At 26.8% G+C, this 20,241-nt stretch overlaps 1 protein-coding gene across 1 annotated transcript in view; it reads right to left on the reverse strand.

Annotated features, from left to right (window-relative positions):
• PolA1 (DNA polymerase alpha catalytic subunit) overlaps positions 1 to 20,241 on the reverse strand; it is a 69,126-nt gene that overhangs the window by 3,321 nt on the left and 45,564 nt on the right. Inside the window, exons 19-36 of the mRNA XM_067275438.1 lie at positions 19,586 to 19,770; positions 17,071 to 17,200; positions 16,869 to 16,982; positions 16,705 to 16,804; positions 16,504 to 16,619; positions 13,514 to 13,651; positions 11,895 to 12,017; positions 10,685 to 10,717; positions 10,036 to 10,128; positions 9,578 to 9,783; positions 8,031 to 8,163; positions 7,022 to 7,153; positions 6,865 to 6,940; positions 6,020 to 6,118; positions 1,500 to 1,678; positions 1,138 to 1,263; positions 765 to 881; positions 588 to 681 (exon numbers count right to left, since the gene is read on the reverse strand). Coding sequence (XP_067131539.1) covers positions 588 to 681; positions 765 to 881; positions 1,138 to 1,263; positions 1,500 to 1,678; positions 6,020 to 6,118; positions 6,865 to 6,940; positions 7,022 to 7,153; positions 8,031 to 8,163; positions 9,578 to 9,783; positions 10,036 to 10,128; positions 10,685 to 10,717; positions 11,895 to 12,017; positions 13,514 to 13,651; positions 16,504 to 16,619; positions 16,705 to 16,804; positions 16,869 to 16,982; positions 17,071 to 17,200; positions 19,586 to 19,770 — 2,194 coding nt within the window. The remainder of the gene's footprint in view (positions 1 to 587; positions 682 to 764; positions 882 to 1,137; positions 1,264 to 1,499; positions 1,679 to 6,019; positions 6,119 to 6,864; positions 6,941 to 7,021; positions 7,154 to 8,030; positions 8,164 to 9,577; positions 9,784 to 10,035; positions 10,129 to 10,684; positions 10,718 to 11,894; positions 12,018 to 13,513; positions 13,652 to 16,503; positions 16,620 to 16,704; positions 16,805 to 16,868; positions 16,983 to 17,070; positions 17,201 to 19,585; positions 19,771 to 20,241) is intronic.

The raw sequence follows: 20,241 nt of genomic DNA on the forward strand, positions 1-20,241 counted from the left end.
TGCTCAAATGTTAAGGTGATGTTGACTGTTTTTTTTTTATGCAAAGGGGGTTGTGCATCATGAATACCTACCTACAGGCCTGACAGTCAGCACAGAGTACTATCTGGGGGTTATGAAAAGTCTAAGAGACAGAATCAGGCAAAAACAGCCTGAACTTTGGAGTGGCGAGCGGTTTTTTCACCAGCTCATTCCTCCCTCACAACTTGTGAGATTTTGGCCAAAAACAAGACTGCTGTGCTTCCCTACTCACCTGACCTGATCTCTTTTCCTGTTCCCCAAACTAAAATCCCACTCAAAGGAAAAATTTTGCCCCCATTTCAGATAGAAAAAAATTCGACGGAGGAGCTTGTGAGCATTCTGGGAGAAGCGTTCCAGGACTGTTTTAAAAAGTGGAAACACTGTTGGGATGAGTGTATACGTTGGAAAGGAGACTACTTTGAAGTAGACTCTAACCAATAAATAGTAAGTGAAGTATTTTTTTGTAATAACTAAAGTTCAGGAACTTTTTGAACAGACCTCGTATATTAATTTAACAGATATTTAATTTATATTCTAATTTTAAATAATAAATTTTTCTTAATTCTTACTGTCTTCTTTGGATGATAAACTTTGTCTAGCTTGATCAATATCAATTAATTGTTGAAAATATATTAATTGATTGTAGAGTTGAGAATCTGAATACTAAAAACAAAAAAGAAAAGGATCTTTAAAATGATAAAAATCAATTATTTTAAAATAATACAATATAATTAAAAAATCCTTACTTCTAAAGTAAGGCATGCATCTTTACATGACTGACAGAGTGGACCTTGTTTAGTAAAATAAAGTGGAAGTTTTCTAGTCCTTTTTGCACACATAGGATCTTCACATATTAACCATTTCTATAAAATATATCATAAAGTATTAAATTTTCAAATTTAATTTGTTATTTTTATAATAAGATAAACACTTAAAATTCTAAAAAAGTAATAGTTTGATACATTATCAATACTTTTAATTTGATTTAATATTTCTTTCATAATTATTTAGTCTCTGTATAGCATTATGAGAAGTTCGCAAATAATTTTAAAATTTTGATAATGATTTAATTTAATAATAAATAAATAAATAAAACAAAAAAATTTTGAATGAAGTTACCTGATAGTATTTCTGCACGTATTGACGCATGATTTTAACAAGTTGATTACGAAATGTATTAGTATAATGACTTAAAAATATTCCACAATTAGGACACTGCGGAAGTTCATATTTCCGTTTTAAAGCCTGCATAAAAACAATTGAAATGTTAAAAGTTAGATTCATTAAATTATTCAATAAACATTGTATTTTATACAGATAACACTCAAAACAAACCTTTGCTTATGGATCATCTAAAGAAATTATATTACATAATAAGGTTTATAATTCCAATATTATTTGTTTATTAGCTATATTAACTACTGAATTATTACAGGAATGTTTTAAATTATTTAAGAAAATTTAAATTTTATTACACTTACATTTATAACAAAATCATTTTCAATTTGAAATTCTTTCTGGCATTCTTCATTTGGACACAGAAATGAAAGTTTTTCACAATTTTTAAACTTGTCCTCAGCAGATTGAACAAAACTACCTACTAACTGATCATCTTCTTCATGTTGTTGAACTGTTTGCCTGTATGCACTTGGATCAAGACCTTATTTGTTCATTTTGTAAAATATGCATCAATGAATATTTTTGAATAATAAATAAAAAGTTTATAAATATAAATAAATATAATATAAATATAATTATAAATATAACTTTAAAAATAATAATTTTCTAATGTTAAGTAATGCAAAATATAAATTTCAATAATCGTTTCAATTTAAATTCTTATTTTGATTATATTATTTTATCATTTAACTGGGTTGCAATTTGAAAAAATTATAGACCTATAAATTCCCATTGTCATCTGTCTATCCTTCCTTAATCTCGAAAATGGAGCTAGATAGATGAAAGTCAAAACCAGATATGGAAAGTTTACGGGGAGGAGGCCTTGATTACCTATATAGGGTGTTTCGAAACTCATGGGCAAAAATTTAAGAGGTGATAGAAAACATCTAAACAAGTGATTTTCACCATACAATCCATGGGTGCAGAGCAAGCAGTGAACCACTAGGAGGTATCTGTTACTGTCACATGAAAGAACAAAACACCAAATGGATAGAGGAGGTACTAAATAATTTTATTGACAGCATGTGTGGCAAAATTACAGAAACTGCTCAAAAGAGCGACCGCCTGTGGTAATGCAGATGTTACACCTGCGATTTTGGCTTCCAGAGTATTCCCATTAGCAAGATCATACATAAAATGCATGTCCACCTTTTCCTGATTACTGTACATCGCCATGCCTTCTGAAATCCACAGTAGAAATGATGATGTGTAAGAAAACTTGCACTTTATGCTTTCCATTACAGCGCCGTCTAGTGGTTCACTGTTTGCTCTCCGCCCATGCATTGTATGGTAAAAATTGCTTGTTTAGATGTTTTCTATCACCCCTTAAATTTTTGCCCATAAGTTTCAAAACACCCTATATATGAACTTTCACTTTGGGTCAGAAGTCACATTATTTCAATTCAAAAATTTTCTCCTGAATGGAGTTAGATACATGACTGACATGACTTTGTTATTAACAAGGAAAAGTATGATGTACAGGAGCAAGGCAGTACTAAACTTAAGTGCATTGTGATAAAAAATTGCAGCCCAGCATTGTGACAATGTCACAATAAATAATTGCTCATTATAATTATTTTAATGGTTTATGTAATTACTAGCTGCATATACCTGGCATTGCTCAGACTTTGAGGAAGTGAGATTGGTGAGGTTGAGTTGAGAAAGGATGATAAAAACAATAGTCTTAGTAACTAAAATGTAAATTTATTGACCTCAGTACAGTCATACCTCGGTACTCGAACGTTTCGGAGCCCGAACAAATCGGTACTCGACCAAAAATTTCGAAAAAAAAATGCCCCTTTTCCCGAACAAAATTTTGGTACTCGAACGGGAAAGCCCGCCAAGTCAACGCCGACGCCGACGCCACGGCGGCGGCGTCAGTTATGAGACAGTCCAGTTAGGCCTAAATTTATTTAAATTATTTAATTAAAATTCCAATTATTAAATTTAGCAAGAGATGGCGCTTAACGCCTAACTCTAGTACCAAATTATCTTAAATTATTAATATTACTATAGCCATTTGCTAGCCCGATAATACGGCAGTTGTTGGTCTTTACGAGACAGTCATTGTTTGGCATGCACATTAACTTACGCTGTGCTATATTTTTTGAATTAGCATCCTTTTCTTTTGATTTATTAGCCCTTAAACATGGGTCCCAAGAAGAATAAAAGTGAAAGTGGTCAAGTGAAAAGGAAAACAGTGAGAACAACAATCGAACTGAAAAAAGAAATCATTGCTAAACACGAAAATGGAGTGCGTGTTTCGGATCTTGCTGTCAAATATTCTATGGCTAAGTCGACGATATCGACTATTTTAAAGAATAAAGAAACAATAAAAAACATACTAGCGAATCAACTGGGGATTGGAACGCATTAATCTATTTTACATTATTTGTAATGGGAAAAAATGATTTGGAGTTCGAACATATTGGTACTCGAACCTCTTTCTGGAACGGATTATGTTCGAATACCAAGGTACCACTGTATTTACAATAATGAAACTGCAAAACACAAAAAAATTTTTTTGCTACAGTTAACAGGGGATGGATCAAGAAATGTTCATCTCATAGACTTAACATTGTATATTTGCCACTTTGCCACATCTGAACCATTGCAGCACTTTTCTCAAATCTCTCTTCAGCACTAACATCTATTGGATAAGAGCCTTAATTTGATAGCTTAACCATATTTTTAGCCCCAATCATTTATTCAAACTAAGTTAGACAAACTAAAATCGTTTTCCAATTAATATATAATGTTATCTTTTTTTTATAGAGTGAATAAGCAAGTTAAAACTTCTAAAACACTAATTTTTCAGTGTTGTTATAGTAAATTTAGCCAAAATGTCTTTTATTTTTATTCTTCACTAAACAGATAACAATGAATTACTTTATCAGATAATAAAAGTTTGATTAAGCAAATTGGAAAATTAAAAATCATAATATTGTTGAATTTAAATGATATTTCTAAATATGTATTCTAAATTACTGTTCTCAAATAATAATTAATTCCTATTTTTTAAGATCTCCATTAAGATCCGAAACTGAAAGTTCTGACTGATTAGAACAATTATATCTGCAAGTACCTGTATCTATTAGGAACTATTTTAGATTTAAAATTCCTTTGTACAAATCTAATATTACTCAAAATATATCTGTTCAAAAGCTAGCATCACTTGGAATGACAATTTATTTAGTTCTAAGTGACAGTTTACGTAGTTATTATTCAAATTGTTTAATATTGAACATTAAAATTAATGTGAAAATTGTGTTTTACATTTTGCAATTTTTGTTATATAATTTTTCTTTAATTGATCTCCCCATATTATGTGGAAAAGTGATCTTTAATGTTTTGATTTTTTTTATTATATTACATTCCTTTGTATGTTCTAAACAGACCTTTAATTGGGGCTTCCTGTAGGTCAATTTGGAAGATTAATAATTAAATAAATAAATTTTAATTACAGGCAATATCATGAGAGAATAATTGTCAACCCTTTTATAACAATGCCAAAAATAAAAATATTTGATTAAAAAATAAAGTAGAAGTGTAAAATTAAGTAATGCAAAGTATTTTTTTAATAATAGGATTTATAGATGTATATGGTATTCAAGGTATAACATGTACTCAATACTGTCAACAGATTTATAAAAATGGTAAAAAAAGGATTAAGATAGTAAGGATAAGAATTAAGTATTAAGATAGCAAAAAAAGAACAAGAAGGCAAGAAATTTTCTAGTCTTTACAAATGAATTTAAGTTAATGTAATATGAAGAGAGCAGTCCATTAAAGCATATGTATACAATTGATCAAAATAGGTTACACATTTAATTATGATCTACCTACTCAATTCAACAGAAAAGTAAATTTACTTTGCAACTTTTTCACTACTTTAAGTATTGTAATTTATTTTCATATTCTATAATTATTTGTAGGATTCACTACGAGATCAAATTAAATGCCCTTATCTTTATTTTGCGAGCCATATGTATTTTGTCATAAGCAAACTTGAAAAACAGTTTATGGTTAATGAATTTATCTTGTAATTTTTTAATTAATGCAAATTATTACATTAAATTTAAGTAAATTATATTTTGTTTTAAATGCACATATCAAAAAACTTAATATATTCAGTAGAAAAAAAATACATGAAAGAATATCTACTTGAAGTGGTAAACTGACCTAATTATTTATGAATTTAACTAGTCAAAACTGTTTAAATCTAGCAATTGTTATAGCCATATATATATATATCAGCTTTTAAAATGCAATGATAAAGAAAACACTAATTTTGAAATGGTAAATTTAAGAAAAACTTTAAAAATGTTTTATGTCAATACAATGGACCTATATCTCTAATTTCCAATATCTACTACACAAATTTCTTTTAAATCTGACAATTTATGTGAAATTTAAAAGTTTCATTTTATCAACTCTTTGTAATAAAACTTTCTGCTTCCTCTATTGACAAATTATTTTCTTAGTAGGAAGTGGTCCAAATTTTCTTCTGCTTCTCTGGTCTCATGTCCCATAGTGTACTACTTTTAGCTTAAATCCAATAGACTAATTTTGTCTTCTTGATCTATTAACTACATTTTGGCACTTAGTGACTTCTTGATTTTATAAATGTGCTTTATTTCCACTTTCAGCCTTCTAAGTGTATGGCATTTTTAAGGTATTTATTTTTTAAAAAAATGTGTTTTATAAGCCAACAAATACAGTAATTATATTTGTTATAAACAGACAGAGATATCAAAATTTTTATTATATATCTTCATGAATTATATAAAAAAAACTTAAATTAACAATCATTAAATTTTACCCAAAAAACTTGCTATGGTAGCTGCATCAGTTCCTTCAATAGGATTACAAAGCCTGGAAACCACAGGATGTATCTGATGAGCTAAATAATAATGTGTATCTAGAAAAAAATTAATTTCATTAATAATATACTTTCTTAAAAACATGGATTAAGTTAAAAATTATATTAAATTATATAAAAATGTAATAAAATATTCATTAATTAGTTAATGAATAAAATACAATTTTTATGCAAAATTTTAAAATCTGTAATACAGTTATTTGGTAAATCTATTATATAAGTTCTTTATTTGTAATATATCAGTTTTGTTTTTTTTAATATTTAATCAAATTTGATATAAAATTACTATCTAAATTTAGACATAAGTATCCATTTAATTAATTTAATAAAATCTTAATCATCATAAATAGTAAGCAATTCAAAAGGAAGTCTTTTTAGCTTAATGTATAAAAATACAATTTTTGCAATCTTTTTCCAGAAAAAATTAATGCTAATGATAAAAATGTATTGTAACTTACAATTTATTTAAAAACCTCACACTGTTATAATATTTTACTGTGCTCTAACACTTAATTATCCATAACCCAAAGATCTTTCTTTTGGTAATTTTTCATCCCATATGCTTGGTAGTAAATTTTTCATATGTTGATTTCCCCTATTCTAAAAATTTATTTATTTATAATTCTTATTATTTGTTTTAATGAGTTTTTATTTTTATCTCTTTTACATCATGTTTGAGATTTTACTTTTCTTGCACCATATACTGCATTGCAGTTTTTTGTAATTATAAATAAAAAAAATTAAATAAACTAGTTTATACTTAAAAATTACAAACTGTAGCATACCAATTTTAAGATGTTCATTATTTTTCAGTTCATTTGGATGATAACATCTTTGTGTTGCTGGAAGATTGCTGCCATCCTATTTATTTAAAATCAGTTTATTAATAAATTAACTTAAAATTTTATTTTATTTCATTACTAGACAGTTTTTAAGCATTACCTCACATATAACATATGGAACAACATCTCCTTGTTTTAACTTTTTACCACCTTTTGAATTTAAGCGCAATGCCACTTGTACATGAGAAAGACTTTTTTTGTCTGGATAATTTTCTGGATTTTTTGTCAATTGCTGAAAATGTATAATATTGGTAAATTTTATTTTATAAAAAATATTATATACAATTTATCATTGTATTGCCAAATTAATTTCAGAGTAATTTTCAAGTTACTATGATATATAGCAGTAATGCAAACTGGTTTTGTAAACTGAACCAGTGATTTATTAAACTGAATCTAATTAGCACAAAGCAAAACCAAAATCATATTCAAACAACTTTGATTTGATTTATATGTTACCAAATGGGTCTTTAATCTTTGCAGGTCATTTGTATCTTGTAAGTTGGTATTAGCAGTCTTATTCAATGTAAAGCAAGTTGGAAAGTCTGCATGTGTCATATCTACTCAACTGTCAAATTGCATATTGCATTCAATAAATTGTACTTGCTGTATCAGCAACAGAAGTAATATCATTGATGAATCATTTACAAAAGGAATGTATTCTGACAATTCTTTTATTAGATTCATTCAAATTAACAACTCATTAATAAGTCACCAGACAGAAGTCATGACTAAAAGCTATTCTGTTGTCTGGTTTATATTGTATTGGTTAACAGAGAATGATTTTCATAAAGAAAGATTTTTCCATAATTATTTTTGCAACAGCAACAGAAGAATTAAATACTTTTAAAGATTTTTTTGTTCATTTTTGAGAAAAATAAGTACTTTTAAGCACCACAAAAACATTAAGCACTTTTTGAGGCTTTTAAGGATTTGCAAAACTGTGGAAACCTTATAATCATGATATATAAACAAAATAAACTTCATATAAAACATATTATTAAAGTTAATTCTAATTATTGTAATAAATTAAGTTTATTAGTAACAATATATTATGCAATATTTTTTACTTTTTACAATGTTATAAAATTAAAGCTATTAACAATTACCTTAGTAATTATAAAGTCTGACTGAGATATCTGGTTTTCTTTCATAAGACACTGTAACTTCATTAGATGTGAATGAATATTTTCGACAATATCTTCTCGTGGCTTGCCTGATAAAATTTCATCAACAACAGTTCTACATGAAATAAATATTTATAATCAATAAGTAAATAATTATAATATAGTCAAATTATAGTAAGTATTTAGCAAATTTATAAGAAATATCTTGAAAATAATGAGCCTGACAATCTCACTACTGAACTGTTAATCTTCTCCTTAAATATACACAATTTTCAGTGTTTCAAGCTATTAATTAACTATTGTACTGTACTTATTTAACAATTACATTCATTCATTTGTTAGTTGTCATTTTCTCAACATAATTCATGTAATCCAATGTGAATTCAAAGTTTGAACAAAAAATTTATAAAAATTATTATTATGCTATAAAATTTTTCCATTTGAGGAAAAACTGTACAAAAATGTTTAATGTAAATCAAAAAATTTTTAGTTTGTACATAACAAATAGCAAGCTGTACTATTTCAAAACTTGTGTGTAACGTAACACAAATAGATTTATAAAGGAAAGGGAAATTTAAAATCTAAGATGGAGCGTTAAACTTGAAAAAATTAATAAAATATTATTAAAGTATTTTTTCAGCAACCTGTCGATACTGTTTTGCCAAACTTATAACAACTTCAGTATATTATAACATCCTTTTTTATACAAAATATTACATCAATACTTTAAAAGACAACAAAATAAAATAATACTTATGTAGAAAATATTATAACAATGCATTAACTCTTAAGCTCTAAAAATTTCTTGTTTAATACGTTTCATTTATTCCAATAAACATGCAGAAAGAAAAATTGCAATGAAAGGGACAAAATTATAAAATTTGAGGAGAAAGCATTATTCTACAGGAAAAACTGGCAAATAGTGACTCTGATTAAAAAGCCAACTAGTGTAAGTGATCACTATTAAAAATAGTGACTAAAGGAGACATCTTAGTAGGAGACCTGATCTATGTGATATAGCAAATTCATTATTTTTTCAATAAAAGCATTTGAATTTCTAACTTTCATAGATTATCAGTAATGCTATATAAATTCTAGAAATATTAAACTAGAACAATGAATTAAAATTTTCTATTATTAGTTATTTCTGTACATATAAATGAATTGTAATTTACATTTGATTCTATTTATGGATACAGATTTATTATTATTATATTATCTAATAATATTGATACAAATATAGTATTTAAAATCTGTAAATTCATCAAAGTTGTAGTTAATTCTATGTGAAATTAATAAAATTTAAAAATGTATTTAGCCAAAATACAGTTTAATAAAGTTTCTATATAAATGGTTACATGAAAACTTATTTTCTTTATTTTCAATAAATACAAAATCTAAAAATAATGAAGAACTAAAATGAAATAAATAAAAGATTAAAAATTTTAGAACTGTGGAATCTATAGACTAGTCTTAAATAACATAGAAATTGAAAATAATCTAATAAAAAATAAAATGACTACACCTACTCTCCAGTTTTCTTGGCAAGCTCAGACCAATCTCTTCTTACTATATCTAAACCCTTCAACTCTTTGTTAGTAATAGTTTTTCCATCAGGTGCAATAGAAACTGTTAAAGCTGCATATTTTTTCTTCTTTAAAAGTAGCATTGATTTGAATATTCCATCAATATCTATTTCTAACTGATGATACAACTTGTTTACTTCAGACTTTATCTACAATGAATAAAACTATAAATAAATTCTTTACAACAATGTAAAGTGATCAAAAACATATTAACTAATATCATACCATCATTTCTCTGTTTTAAAATTAATAGGTTTAATGTAAAAAATTAACAATTCTATAACACATGTAAGCCCATAAATAAATATTGAGAAATATTAATAGGTAAAATAACAATTTAATAATAAGTGGGCTAAAAGTTGTTTAAGAATTACCATCATAGTTATTTAATTTTTACTTACTCTGTTCCCAATTTTTAAAACTTCTTCATAATCTGTAGTGTTAGAATTAATCATCAATGAGTCTGTATCACCATAAATTACTTCAAAATTCATCTATTTAAAAAATAAAGTTAAATAAGAAAAATTAAATGTCATCATTCTGTAGTTTGAAATTGTTGTTTGCCAGATGAAAATGTATGAGAATCCTATTTTGACAAATGAAAAGCAGTTTAGAGGAGAATGACATTTTTTCTCAATACATTCAAAATTTTTATTTATAATATGTTATCAAAATTAAATATACTTATGATTTATTAATATAAAAACTACATAAGTACCAATAATTTTTAATATTTAGTTCCATTGATAGAACTACTACTAAAAGGTTCTATGAAACTTGACACTATATTTAACAAATATTCAAATGACTGCTAATTAAAGAAACCAAAACTTTTTATTTGCAAAACATTTGTAATTCCATAACAGTCATAATCAATATTAATACATTTAACATATTAGTGCTGATAATTTATATACAGTCAAAAATGTTTCCCAAATAAAAATTTATGTATTAAACCAACACGTGTTTAAAAATTATTTTTTATATTAAATTTAAAATTAATATTAATACATAATATTTAAGAATATAAATTTTTATAAATATTCTCACCTTTTCAACTAAATCTTTAGTATGTAACAAAATCTAAAAATATGAAACAATAATTTAATTATTAAATTAAAATATAAAATAAATAATATTCTCATAAAAATCTTACAAAAATGTTTAACAAAAAATGCATTCCATTTCTGCAGTAGTTTTCAAATTATATTGGATTTAAAATAAAATACAGTTTAACCCGTTTATAATGTCATCCACAGGACTGGCAATTTTTCGACATTATAACCGTCTTTATCTGGGGGTCATAATTTCACTCCCATAAAAAGTACCAAGTGTGTTTAAGAGTCTATTATAAACTCCGTTCTAATTTAACATTGTATGTATTACCGTAAAATTATTTCTTAATGGTAATACAGTATACCGTATCTATTACGATAGTAATAATTTATTATCGTATGTATAAAAATGCAAACTACATGTTTAAATAAACTTTATTTATGTTATTATGTCTAAGTTTACATTGATGTAATTAAAAATGTCAAAAATTACCTTTTATAAGAAATTCCTATTTGTCTTAAGTTTCAATAATGGCAGAACTTCTGGTTTTGAGAATAATGTTGAATCAAAAGGCAACAAAAGGTTAAATTAATGTATGCCAATTAAAAATAATTCAATTATTTCTTTATAAACTATTTGATATAATATGTTATATTAAAAATAACAGAATATTTAACAATTTAGCATAAAGTAATTTAAAAATGAGTATGTAATAACCAATCCTCACATCATTTAAAAGTGGCGAATTTCACCCCACCGAAGTCAGGTGGAGAGAGCACCACCTACAGTCGTTCCAGGAAGCGAACTCTGACCCTAGGACTGAACACGTAGTTTTTCTTTGTTAAATAAAATTTGTAATCTAATTTTGTAAGTTTGGGAGTGCTTCAAATATGACGTTAAAACGGTTTTATGTGTGTTACAAGTGGGTTTTTTTAACATTATCTAGTATAGTAAAATCACGGGACTGATAAAAATTTGACGTTATATTAGGGTTGTCGTTACATCTGATGATGTTATAATTGGGTTAACCTGTAATATCATTTATATTGATATTTAATGGAGGAAACAAAGTAATGCATTTCAATTCTAACTACATATATGAATACCATACATGTATTGAATGTATGAAGACTTAATTCATTCATATTTAAAGAAGCTTGAAGTAATTAATTACAATTTTAATTAGTTATACACTTTTAAATACCTCTCTGCCTTTACTTGTAATAAGCGCTGCAAGTGGTTTTGCATAGAATCGAGAATTTGTAAAACCTAAACATCCATACATGCTATTTGCTGTCAATTTCAGAGCTTTCTGACGAATGTCATACTATTCAAAACAAAATAAAATGCTAAATTAATAATTTTATAATAATTTACAATCAATATTAAAAATAAGAAAATTATTGAATTTTTCATTTAATTAGTACAGAAAAACATAAAAATAATAGTAAAATACATTTTTACACATTTCTGATAATATATGCAAAAACTAAAATTTTTATGAAATTAATACAGAAAATATAAACACCATCTTATCAGTAATATTTAGATAATATAATAATTTATGTTGTTTATCTAAATATTATTGATAAAATGGTGTGTTTCAACAATTTTAATAATTTTGTAGTTTTGTAACTTTCTTTCCTATACCGTGGGTGATTGGTTAACAAACATAATCCGTTCCAAGACTTTGTTCGCTATCCGAATTGTTTGTTAACTGATTACCAATTTACTATAGGTTTTCATGGGAATTTGATTAATTCCTTCTGGAGACCCCAAAAAATAAAAATATATACTTTCTTACTACGTTTATTTATATGTAATAATAAAAATACATATATACACAGTCTTGCATTTTTATTAGTCATGTTTTTCCTGTTTGTGGTTGTTAAAGAATCTGTCTAATGTTGATTGCTTTTCTCTCTTCTTCAGAATTTTTCAGAAGTAATTAATGGCATTGTAATTGTAGAGATCCCCAAGCCTATTAACCTCACCATGATTTGGATGCCATTCTAAGACCGTTGTTCTGACATCCTCCCACTTCAAAAGATCTTTAATAGCAAATATCAGCATTAATCCTCTTTTTCAGAAGAATACAAATCTTGCCAAGTTTCTTGGTGTTCTTCTGTCATCAGATCCATTTCAGGTTCCATTATGAGCTCTTCAATGTTCTTTATTTTCTCAGATGTGATTTTTGTTACTCCTTTAGCTGCCTGAGTCTTCTTGATTATATTGTCTTTCTTAGATAAGATTGAACTGCGGCCTATGTAGATCTGTTCAAGCCATACTGCCCAACAACATCAGACATCTTCTGCCCACTCTCTATCTTTGCTATTATACTCTCACCTTTCGAAAATAAAAACCGATGCAAAACTTAATGAGTACCCTCCTGACAGTCTTGCGAATATTATAAAATTGTTTCTGTGAGAAAAATAAAAGGCTGGAATTACAAGGGAGAGTTTCAAAGTTTGGAGAATAGTATCTGATCAGTCTATAATGGATTGAGTGTCGATGTTGACATCTCCTGCACTCCAAAAAGATTGGAATTGTTGCCTGAAGACAAGGAAAAACCAATCAGCATTCATTATTTTACGTTGCTTCTTCTTGTGTTTGGTCTGTGAGGTGTTCATTAACCGAACATAAAAATATTTTACGAAAGTGTTTGTTATCTGATCTATTCATTGACCGAACTGTTCGTTAACCAATCACCCACTGTACTTTGTTTTTGAAGCACTTGTTACTTGGATAAATATTAAGATTTTTAGGAACAAATTATGTGTGAAAGTCAGAGAATTCTCTATATATATTGATATGAAATGTTACCTGAAGATACACTTCAGTGTTCTTCTCACTTTTCATTAATTGTTTTACATGGCGACGACTTTCAACCAACTTTCGAATCTCTGTAGGTAATATACCAGCTTCTAAACTTGAATCTGGAAGTTCAATTTTGTCTAGGTCCTATTTATAAAATGAAAAATTTTATCATTTTACATATGTTAATTAAATATAATAGTAATAGAATAATACCTAGAAGAAAAATAGTAATTTACCAAATAGCCTGTTATTTAAATATTCATCTATTTTATCAAGTTGAATGCTTATCTCAAACAAAAAATTAGATAAGATTTTTAACAAAATTTACAATGAATGATCTGAAAATGAAAATGTATCCAAAAAATGACTTAAAAATGTGCAAAGTGTGCATTTCACACAAATGAAAGAGTAAATGTAGATATCTAAAGATTATTATTATCTAAACTGCAGTGTCAAACTATAAGTCAGCTTATAGTTATTTAAGCCTGAAAAGATCTCCAATAGAAATATCATATACCATATCCATATTTCAGTTCTAGCCTACTAAATTTTTGGGAATCAATTTATAAGGTAAGATTAAATCTAAACCAAAATGGTGAGCTAAAAATATTGAAACAGACTTTTATGCCAGATTAACTTTTGTGCTGAAATTTAGGATATACATTTTATTAATTATGCAAAAATATGTGACTTTATTTACCATTGTAAATTATGAGATAATTTGAGATGTTAATACTGGTTTTTCAAATGATTAACCATTAAATAAAATTAATATTTTATATTCATGAATATCGAAAAGCCATTATGGTCAGGGAATAAGAGTTTCTTGATATACAAAAAATTTAATGCATTTAAACATTTTTAAAAGTAAAATAATAAGAAATGATATATTCTTTCCATAACATTTCAATTTTTATGCAAAATATGTAATTATAAACATAAAAAATATTTCAACAGAGAAATAAAATTAAAAAAGAAAGAATTAAATAGAACAAACCTGTAACAGTAGTAATTAAAAAAAAACACACCTTTGTAGTAATCCAGCACAGTTTTTATCAGCACATTTTCAACTTAATTTATAGACTATCATCAGATTCAATCATGAAGAAATGGAATTATAAAAATTGAATGATAAAAAGATTGAGTAAGAATTTTAAAATAGCAATTTTATGTAACATTTAGTCAGTGATGCTATCTATAGTTGCATTTAAAGAAAAATATAATCCACTTAAACTGGATCTTAATATTACTTTAAACTGAAGCATTCCTTCAAGTAACATTTCATTTACATTAGATTTTAATACAGTGAGTCTAAGTAATATATGCTTTTTCTTGTGGAAAAAAGTATTTTCCCATTCAAAAACATAAAAATTAGAAAGATAGGTTCCACAATCTCCAAAAATGATAAAATGAATAATAATAGAGTTATTTATTTATTATATTATTAAAAAGTGTCTTTAAGACAACGTTGTTTTTCTGATCCCTTTTCACATTGTAATTCTTGGTAAAAAGCAAAACAGTCTAATTAACAAAAAATTCAACCAAATTCCAGTAAAAAATTATGCAAAATTTATCAATAAACAAACATTTTCAACAGCTTTCAGCTATCATCATCTAGTTAAGCCTCAAAGTTTAAAAATAGAATAAAAGATTGAATGATGATCTTTAAATAATGGTGAAGCACTGTCTGATTGGTCATTGCTATAGTGATATAGAAAACTTGAAGCAACCTCAAATAAATATCTCTGTAGGGCATTAGTATCTTTAAAATTAATTGCAGCATTTTTCTTTTAAGCTTTATACATTTTGCTATCATTATATATTAGAAAAATGTTGTAATTAATTTTTTAAAGATACTACTAACATCATACCTCAGACATGGGAATTTTTATTTGAGCCCCATTTTAATTTTTCTAAACTACTATTTTAATTTTTCATCACTACAGTGACAAGCATTCTGATGGTTCTTCACCATTATTTAAAAATTGATATTTAATGTTATGTTGTATTTTTAAACATTGAGACTTAACTTGACCATGATAGCTGAAAGCTGTTGAAAATGTTTGTTAATTGGTAAATATTACATGTTTTTTTTTTTACTAAAATTTGGTTTAATTTTAATGATTGTATTGTAAAACAATCTAACATTGTCTCCCTAATCATGACATTCCTTTTCATGTTTGGATAATCCTCTCCAAATATTACAAAGCAGGATTCAAAATAATGGAAAGTTTCTTAAGTTATTTATTTATTAGTTTATTTCAGTTGGCAGCTAAGCAAAAGTAGACTGCCAATGAAAATTAATGCTGCTTCTAAGTCATTTTCCAACTGAACAACACTTTATTAATTATTTTAAGATTAAAAATCACTCAAATTTTTTTTTTGCTGGCTTCATATAGATCAGCTACTGATCTGTATGGGCCATCCTAATGCTGTCCATTAATAGCTGTGATATGTTAACAACAACAAAGATTCCATATTTATTGCATAACTGAAGGTATAGTTACTTCTGCATATTGTTCATGCATTGTTATGCTATTTCATTCAATGCAGTCTTGATAACTCATATAAAACTGGAAAAAAGCTTAAGCTATATTAATATTCACAGAATGGAAATATAAATAAATAGGAAACATATGAAACATTAGTAGTTTAAGTCAAATGTGCGCAAACTAAAACATAATCCAAGAGATTTTTATTAAAGTTTCAAAGAGCTGGAAAGATAGAACTGGAAGAAAAAGCTAATTACGACTCAGAAACTAATGATACTGTTATCTCTCTCTAGCTTGCCCTTGTCTCTCACAAGATATTTGATTCAATTAGATTCACTAAAGAACATTTGAACATTTACAACTGATTAAAGTTAATGATTCTTCAAATTATACTTAATTTTCAATTGAAGTTCATAAAATATATTTATATTTTTTACAATAACATCTATAAGAAATTAATTGATAATAATTATTAAAGAAATTAAAAAAATAAAATATAATTACATCATCATTGTTGAAATGAGCATGTTTTACAGTTGTAAAACAAATATTATATTCTTGAATTATTGAAGGATATAAACTGTTAAAATCCACCAGCAATATGTATTTATCATAAAACCCTGAAATTAAATAAATCTTAAATTAGTTTTATTTTGAATTTATAATTTATAAACTGAATATAATCATTAAAATTTAAATATTTGCCTTTTTTTGGTTCAAGAACTAGACCTCCGGTATAAGCTGGCTTTCTACGAGTAGTTTTGTTTACTTTTACATTTTCATCATCCTCATCTGGTTGATTAGCCTTAAAAACCTTTTTCAATTATTTTATTTCTAAGAATAATTTTAAAAATTCCAAAATAACTTACCTTAGTGCTTTTCTTGTTAAAGCTCTTGTCTGGACAAATAAAACCTTTTTCATTAAAAGCATGTAGTAGAAGATATTCATTGCGATCTGAGCGTCCTCCCAATAATGTTTTAGACTAAAATAACATCAATGTCAGCAATCAATATACATGAATTTTGTAGTTAAATTTTAATTATAATTTCAATTTTTTACTACATAGTTACCATTAAATTTCCTGCAATATTTGTAATTTGAAGAGCTAGTGGAAGAACATTTAAATCACACATAATTCTTAACGAAGATTCATTGTTACCCATGATCCAATCAATTAACTTAAACAGATCTTCACATGAACTAAAAATAATTTAAAATTATTACAAAACAAATTAAATGAAAGCAAAAGTAATTAATATTTAATGATAGTGTAATTAAATTCAAAAATAAGTTTTATTTTTGAATCACACAAGATCAGGAAATTAAACAAATTTTTTAAAAATAGCACAACAGGTGTGCTAGGTCTAATATCTGAGAGTGGAAAGATTGAGCATCACCCTTTTGAGCATCAACCTAGCACACCTGTTGTGCTATTCCTCATGTTTTTACTTTGATGAGTAAATACTACATACAAAAATGAGGGGTACCTATGGGTAGTCCCATTTTGGGTGATCTTTGTGAACTGGTTGTACGACAATTGGAGGAACAATCCTTAGTAAACTTCAAACATAATATCCTCATTTATACCCAATATGTTGATGACATTTTGATTATATGGAGAAACAGACCAGATTTGGGATGTGTTAAAAATGTTCAATAATAACAACTATGGATTAACACTAAAATTCTATCAAGAAAGCCACACAGATGTTAATTTCTTGGACATCAAGATTCATGTAGCAGATAATAAGTTCAACACCACAGTGTACTGCAAACCCACTTACATCCCCCTATTCATACCAGCCAACTCTGCTGACCCTTGGTCATATAAGATGTCTGCTTTCTACACACTTGTGGCTAGAGCCCACTCACATTGTACACAGCTCTCAGATACTAACAATAAGCTAAAACAACTGAAGCAAATCGCATCCTAGCATAGGTACAGACCCTCATTTATCAACAATATAATGTCAACATATCAGGCCAGGTCAATCAACACCAATACTAATGTTAACAACACAGAAGAGAAATGGGTAGTCCTAAGTTACGAACTATCCCTCCATCACATACACAGGAGGATGGCCAAGGATTTAAACATACACATAGTGTACAAAAGAAAACCCATTGTATTCCGCCTTTTGTCTAACACGAAGGATGAAACTGAGGATGCAAGAGCACCTAGAGTTTACTGCATCCCACTACAGGATGACAGATTCAACAGGACACTAACATACATTGGTTCCACATACAGATCATTACAAACCCAGTTATGAGATCACAAGTATGACATGGCAAAAGGAAACATCAATACAGCCCTGGCCCAGTATGCCACCAAGCTGGGAATTTCCCCCTTATGGGAGGAGGCAACCCTAATACACAGGGTATTCGACAGAATACATAAGAACATTAGAGGCTGCAGAAATCTAAGGGCCAACATAAGAGGAGTATGCATCAACACAGATTACATTCCTGTACCAAATGCATGGAAGTATTATTTAGACTCTTAAAGGAATATACATTACTTAATATACATCACAGCTGTTGTTTGAACTAATTTTTAAAAAATTTTATAAATTACATGTACAATTCAGCAACATTCTGTAAATAGAACAGTTACTTTCATTTGACTTTTCCTGATGAAGGCCAATTAACGAGTGGCCAAAAATGTTCAAATGTTGAATTTGGGTGTTTTGCTAGAAATCTGATGTTTAGGTGAGAGGATATTTTTATATTGTAAATAGTTTTACAATATATAAATAATTTAATTATTAAATAATTTTTTTATTTGCAGAGCTAAATAGTTTTGTATCATTAAAATAAATGATTAGGACATGATAAACTATTGACTAGACCAGGCCTGGCAAACCCAAATTGTTTCGTGGGCCACTTTGATCAAGCGTAACATTACGGTGGGCCAAAATTTAGACAAACATGCTTTTAAAAAGTAAAACAAATACAAAATGAATAAGATTTTATTGTTATACCAAGAGTTCATACTCGCACTTACGCATTATAACAATGACACATGCATATTTTCATTTATTTAATTGTTTTGGTATACACATAATGAGAAAAAAAAGTTTTAATAGATATATAATATCACTTAGTGGGCCACACAATTTAATGTGATGGGCCATGGGTTGGCCAGGCCTGGACTAGACTTTTAAAATTATTTATGTTAAAAGATTTCAAATAAGAATCTACCTCTAAAACTGAATTATTGGAATATTTCCTTAGAGGAAAAATGAATTAAATCATTCAAATTATTTTATTTGCATTTTTTTAAATTATCTTATTTATATTTTAGTTTACTGTAAAAAGTTCTTTTATTTTGTAATTCATTGATTACAATCGTTAAAAAGTTTATTCTAAAATATATAGAAAAAATAAAACAATTAAAATCAAAATTAATTTGATAAAAAAATTAAAATTTTATAATATATTAATATTCTTAAAAATACAAAAACAACTATAAAAAAAAAAATCAATATGATAATCAAATAAACTAACTAATTTGTCAGTCACATGTAACCAATATGTATTAATTGAATATTTTAAGGATAATAATATAAACATTATTCTTACTTGTATGTTTTAAAAATGTCATCTGATGACAATTCTATTCTATCTTTATCTAGAACTTGCTTCACTAATTCGGTTAAATCGTAACTCTTACAACGAAGAAGTTCTTTGGCTGATAATTTTACATCACAAAACAAACGACCACATAAAGCATTCTTTTCTCCTATAATTGATTTGTTCTGTTTAAACTGAAATAAAAAATATATATTATCAACGTAATATAATTTTTAACTGGAAGTTATAATGTTTCTCAGTGTAATTCCTGTTCTATAACTGCATAATTATTTTCTTAATCATAATTCATCTTACATGATATATCTTAAAACCTTTTTTAAGAAGTCCAATTTTTTCTTTTGAATTAACTACTTTCAAAAAAGTAGTTTCTCATCTTTAAAATCAAACACACACAGCAATAGTAAGTTGTAATTTTAACAATATTTTTTAAGATTGAATGTAAATACATAAATTCAATATTTTAAATCATCCCCTTGAAAATATCAATATTTAATATGCTAAACAAAATAAATTGAAAAACATTTAAAAGACTAGTGATAATTGAGAATTAAAGATTGAAAAAAAGCATTTTTTATTTATATTAAAATTATAAGATATCTGTGATTACGTTTAAATAATACAATCATTATGTATCTTCATTTTGT

The sequence above is a fragment of the Centruroides vittatus genome, unplaced genomic scaffold (assembly GCF_030686945.1).
Source record: "Centruroides vittatus isolate TY-2023 unplaced genomic scaffold, ASM3068694v2 contig_1154, whole genome shotgun sequence".
Classification (NCBI taxonomy): domain Eukaryota; kingdom Metazoa; phylum Arthropoda; class Arachnida; order Scorpiones; family Buthidae; genus Centruroides; species Centruroides vittatus.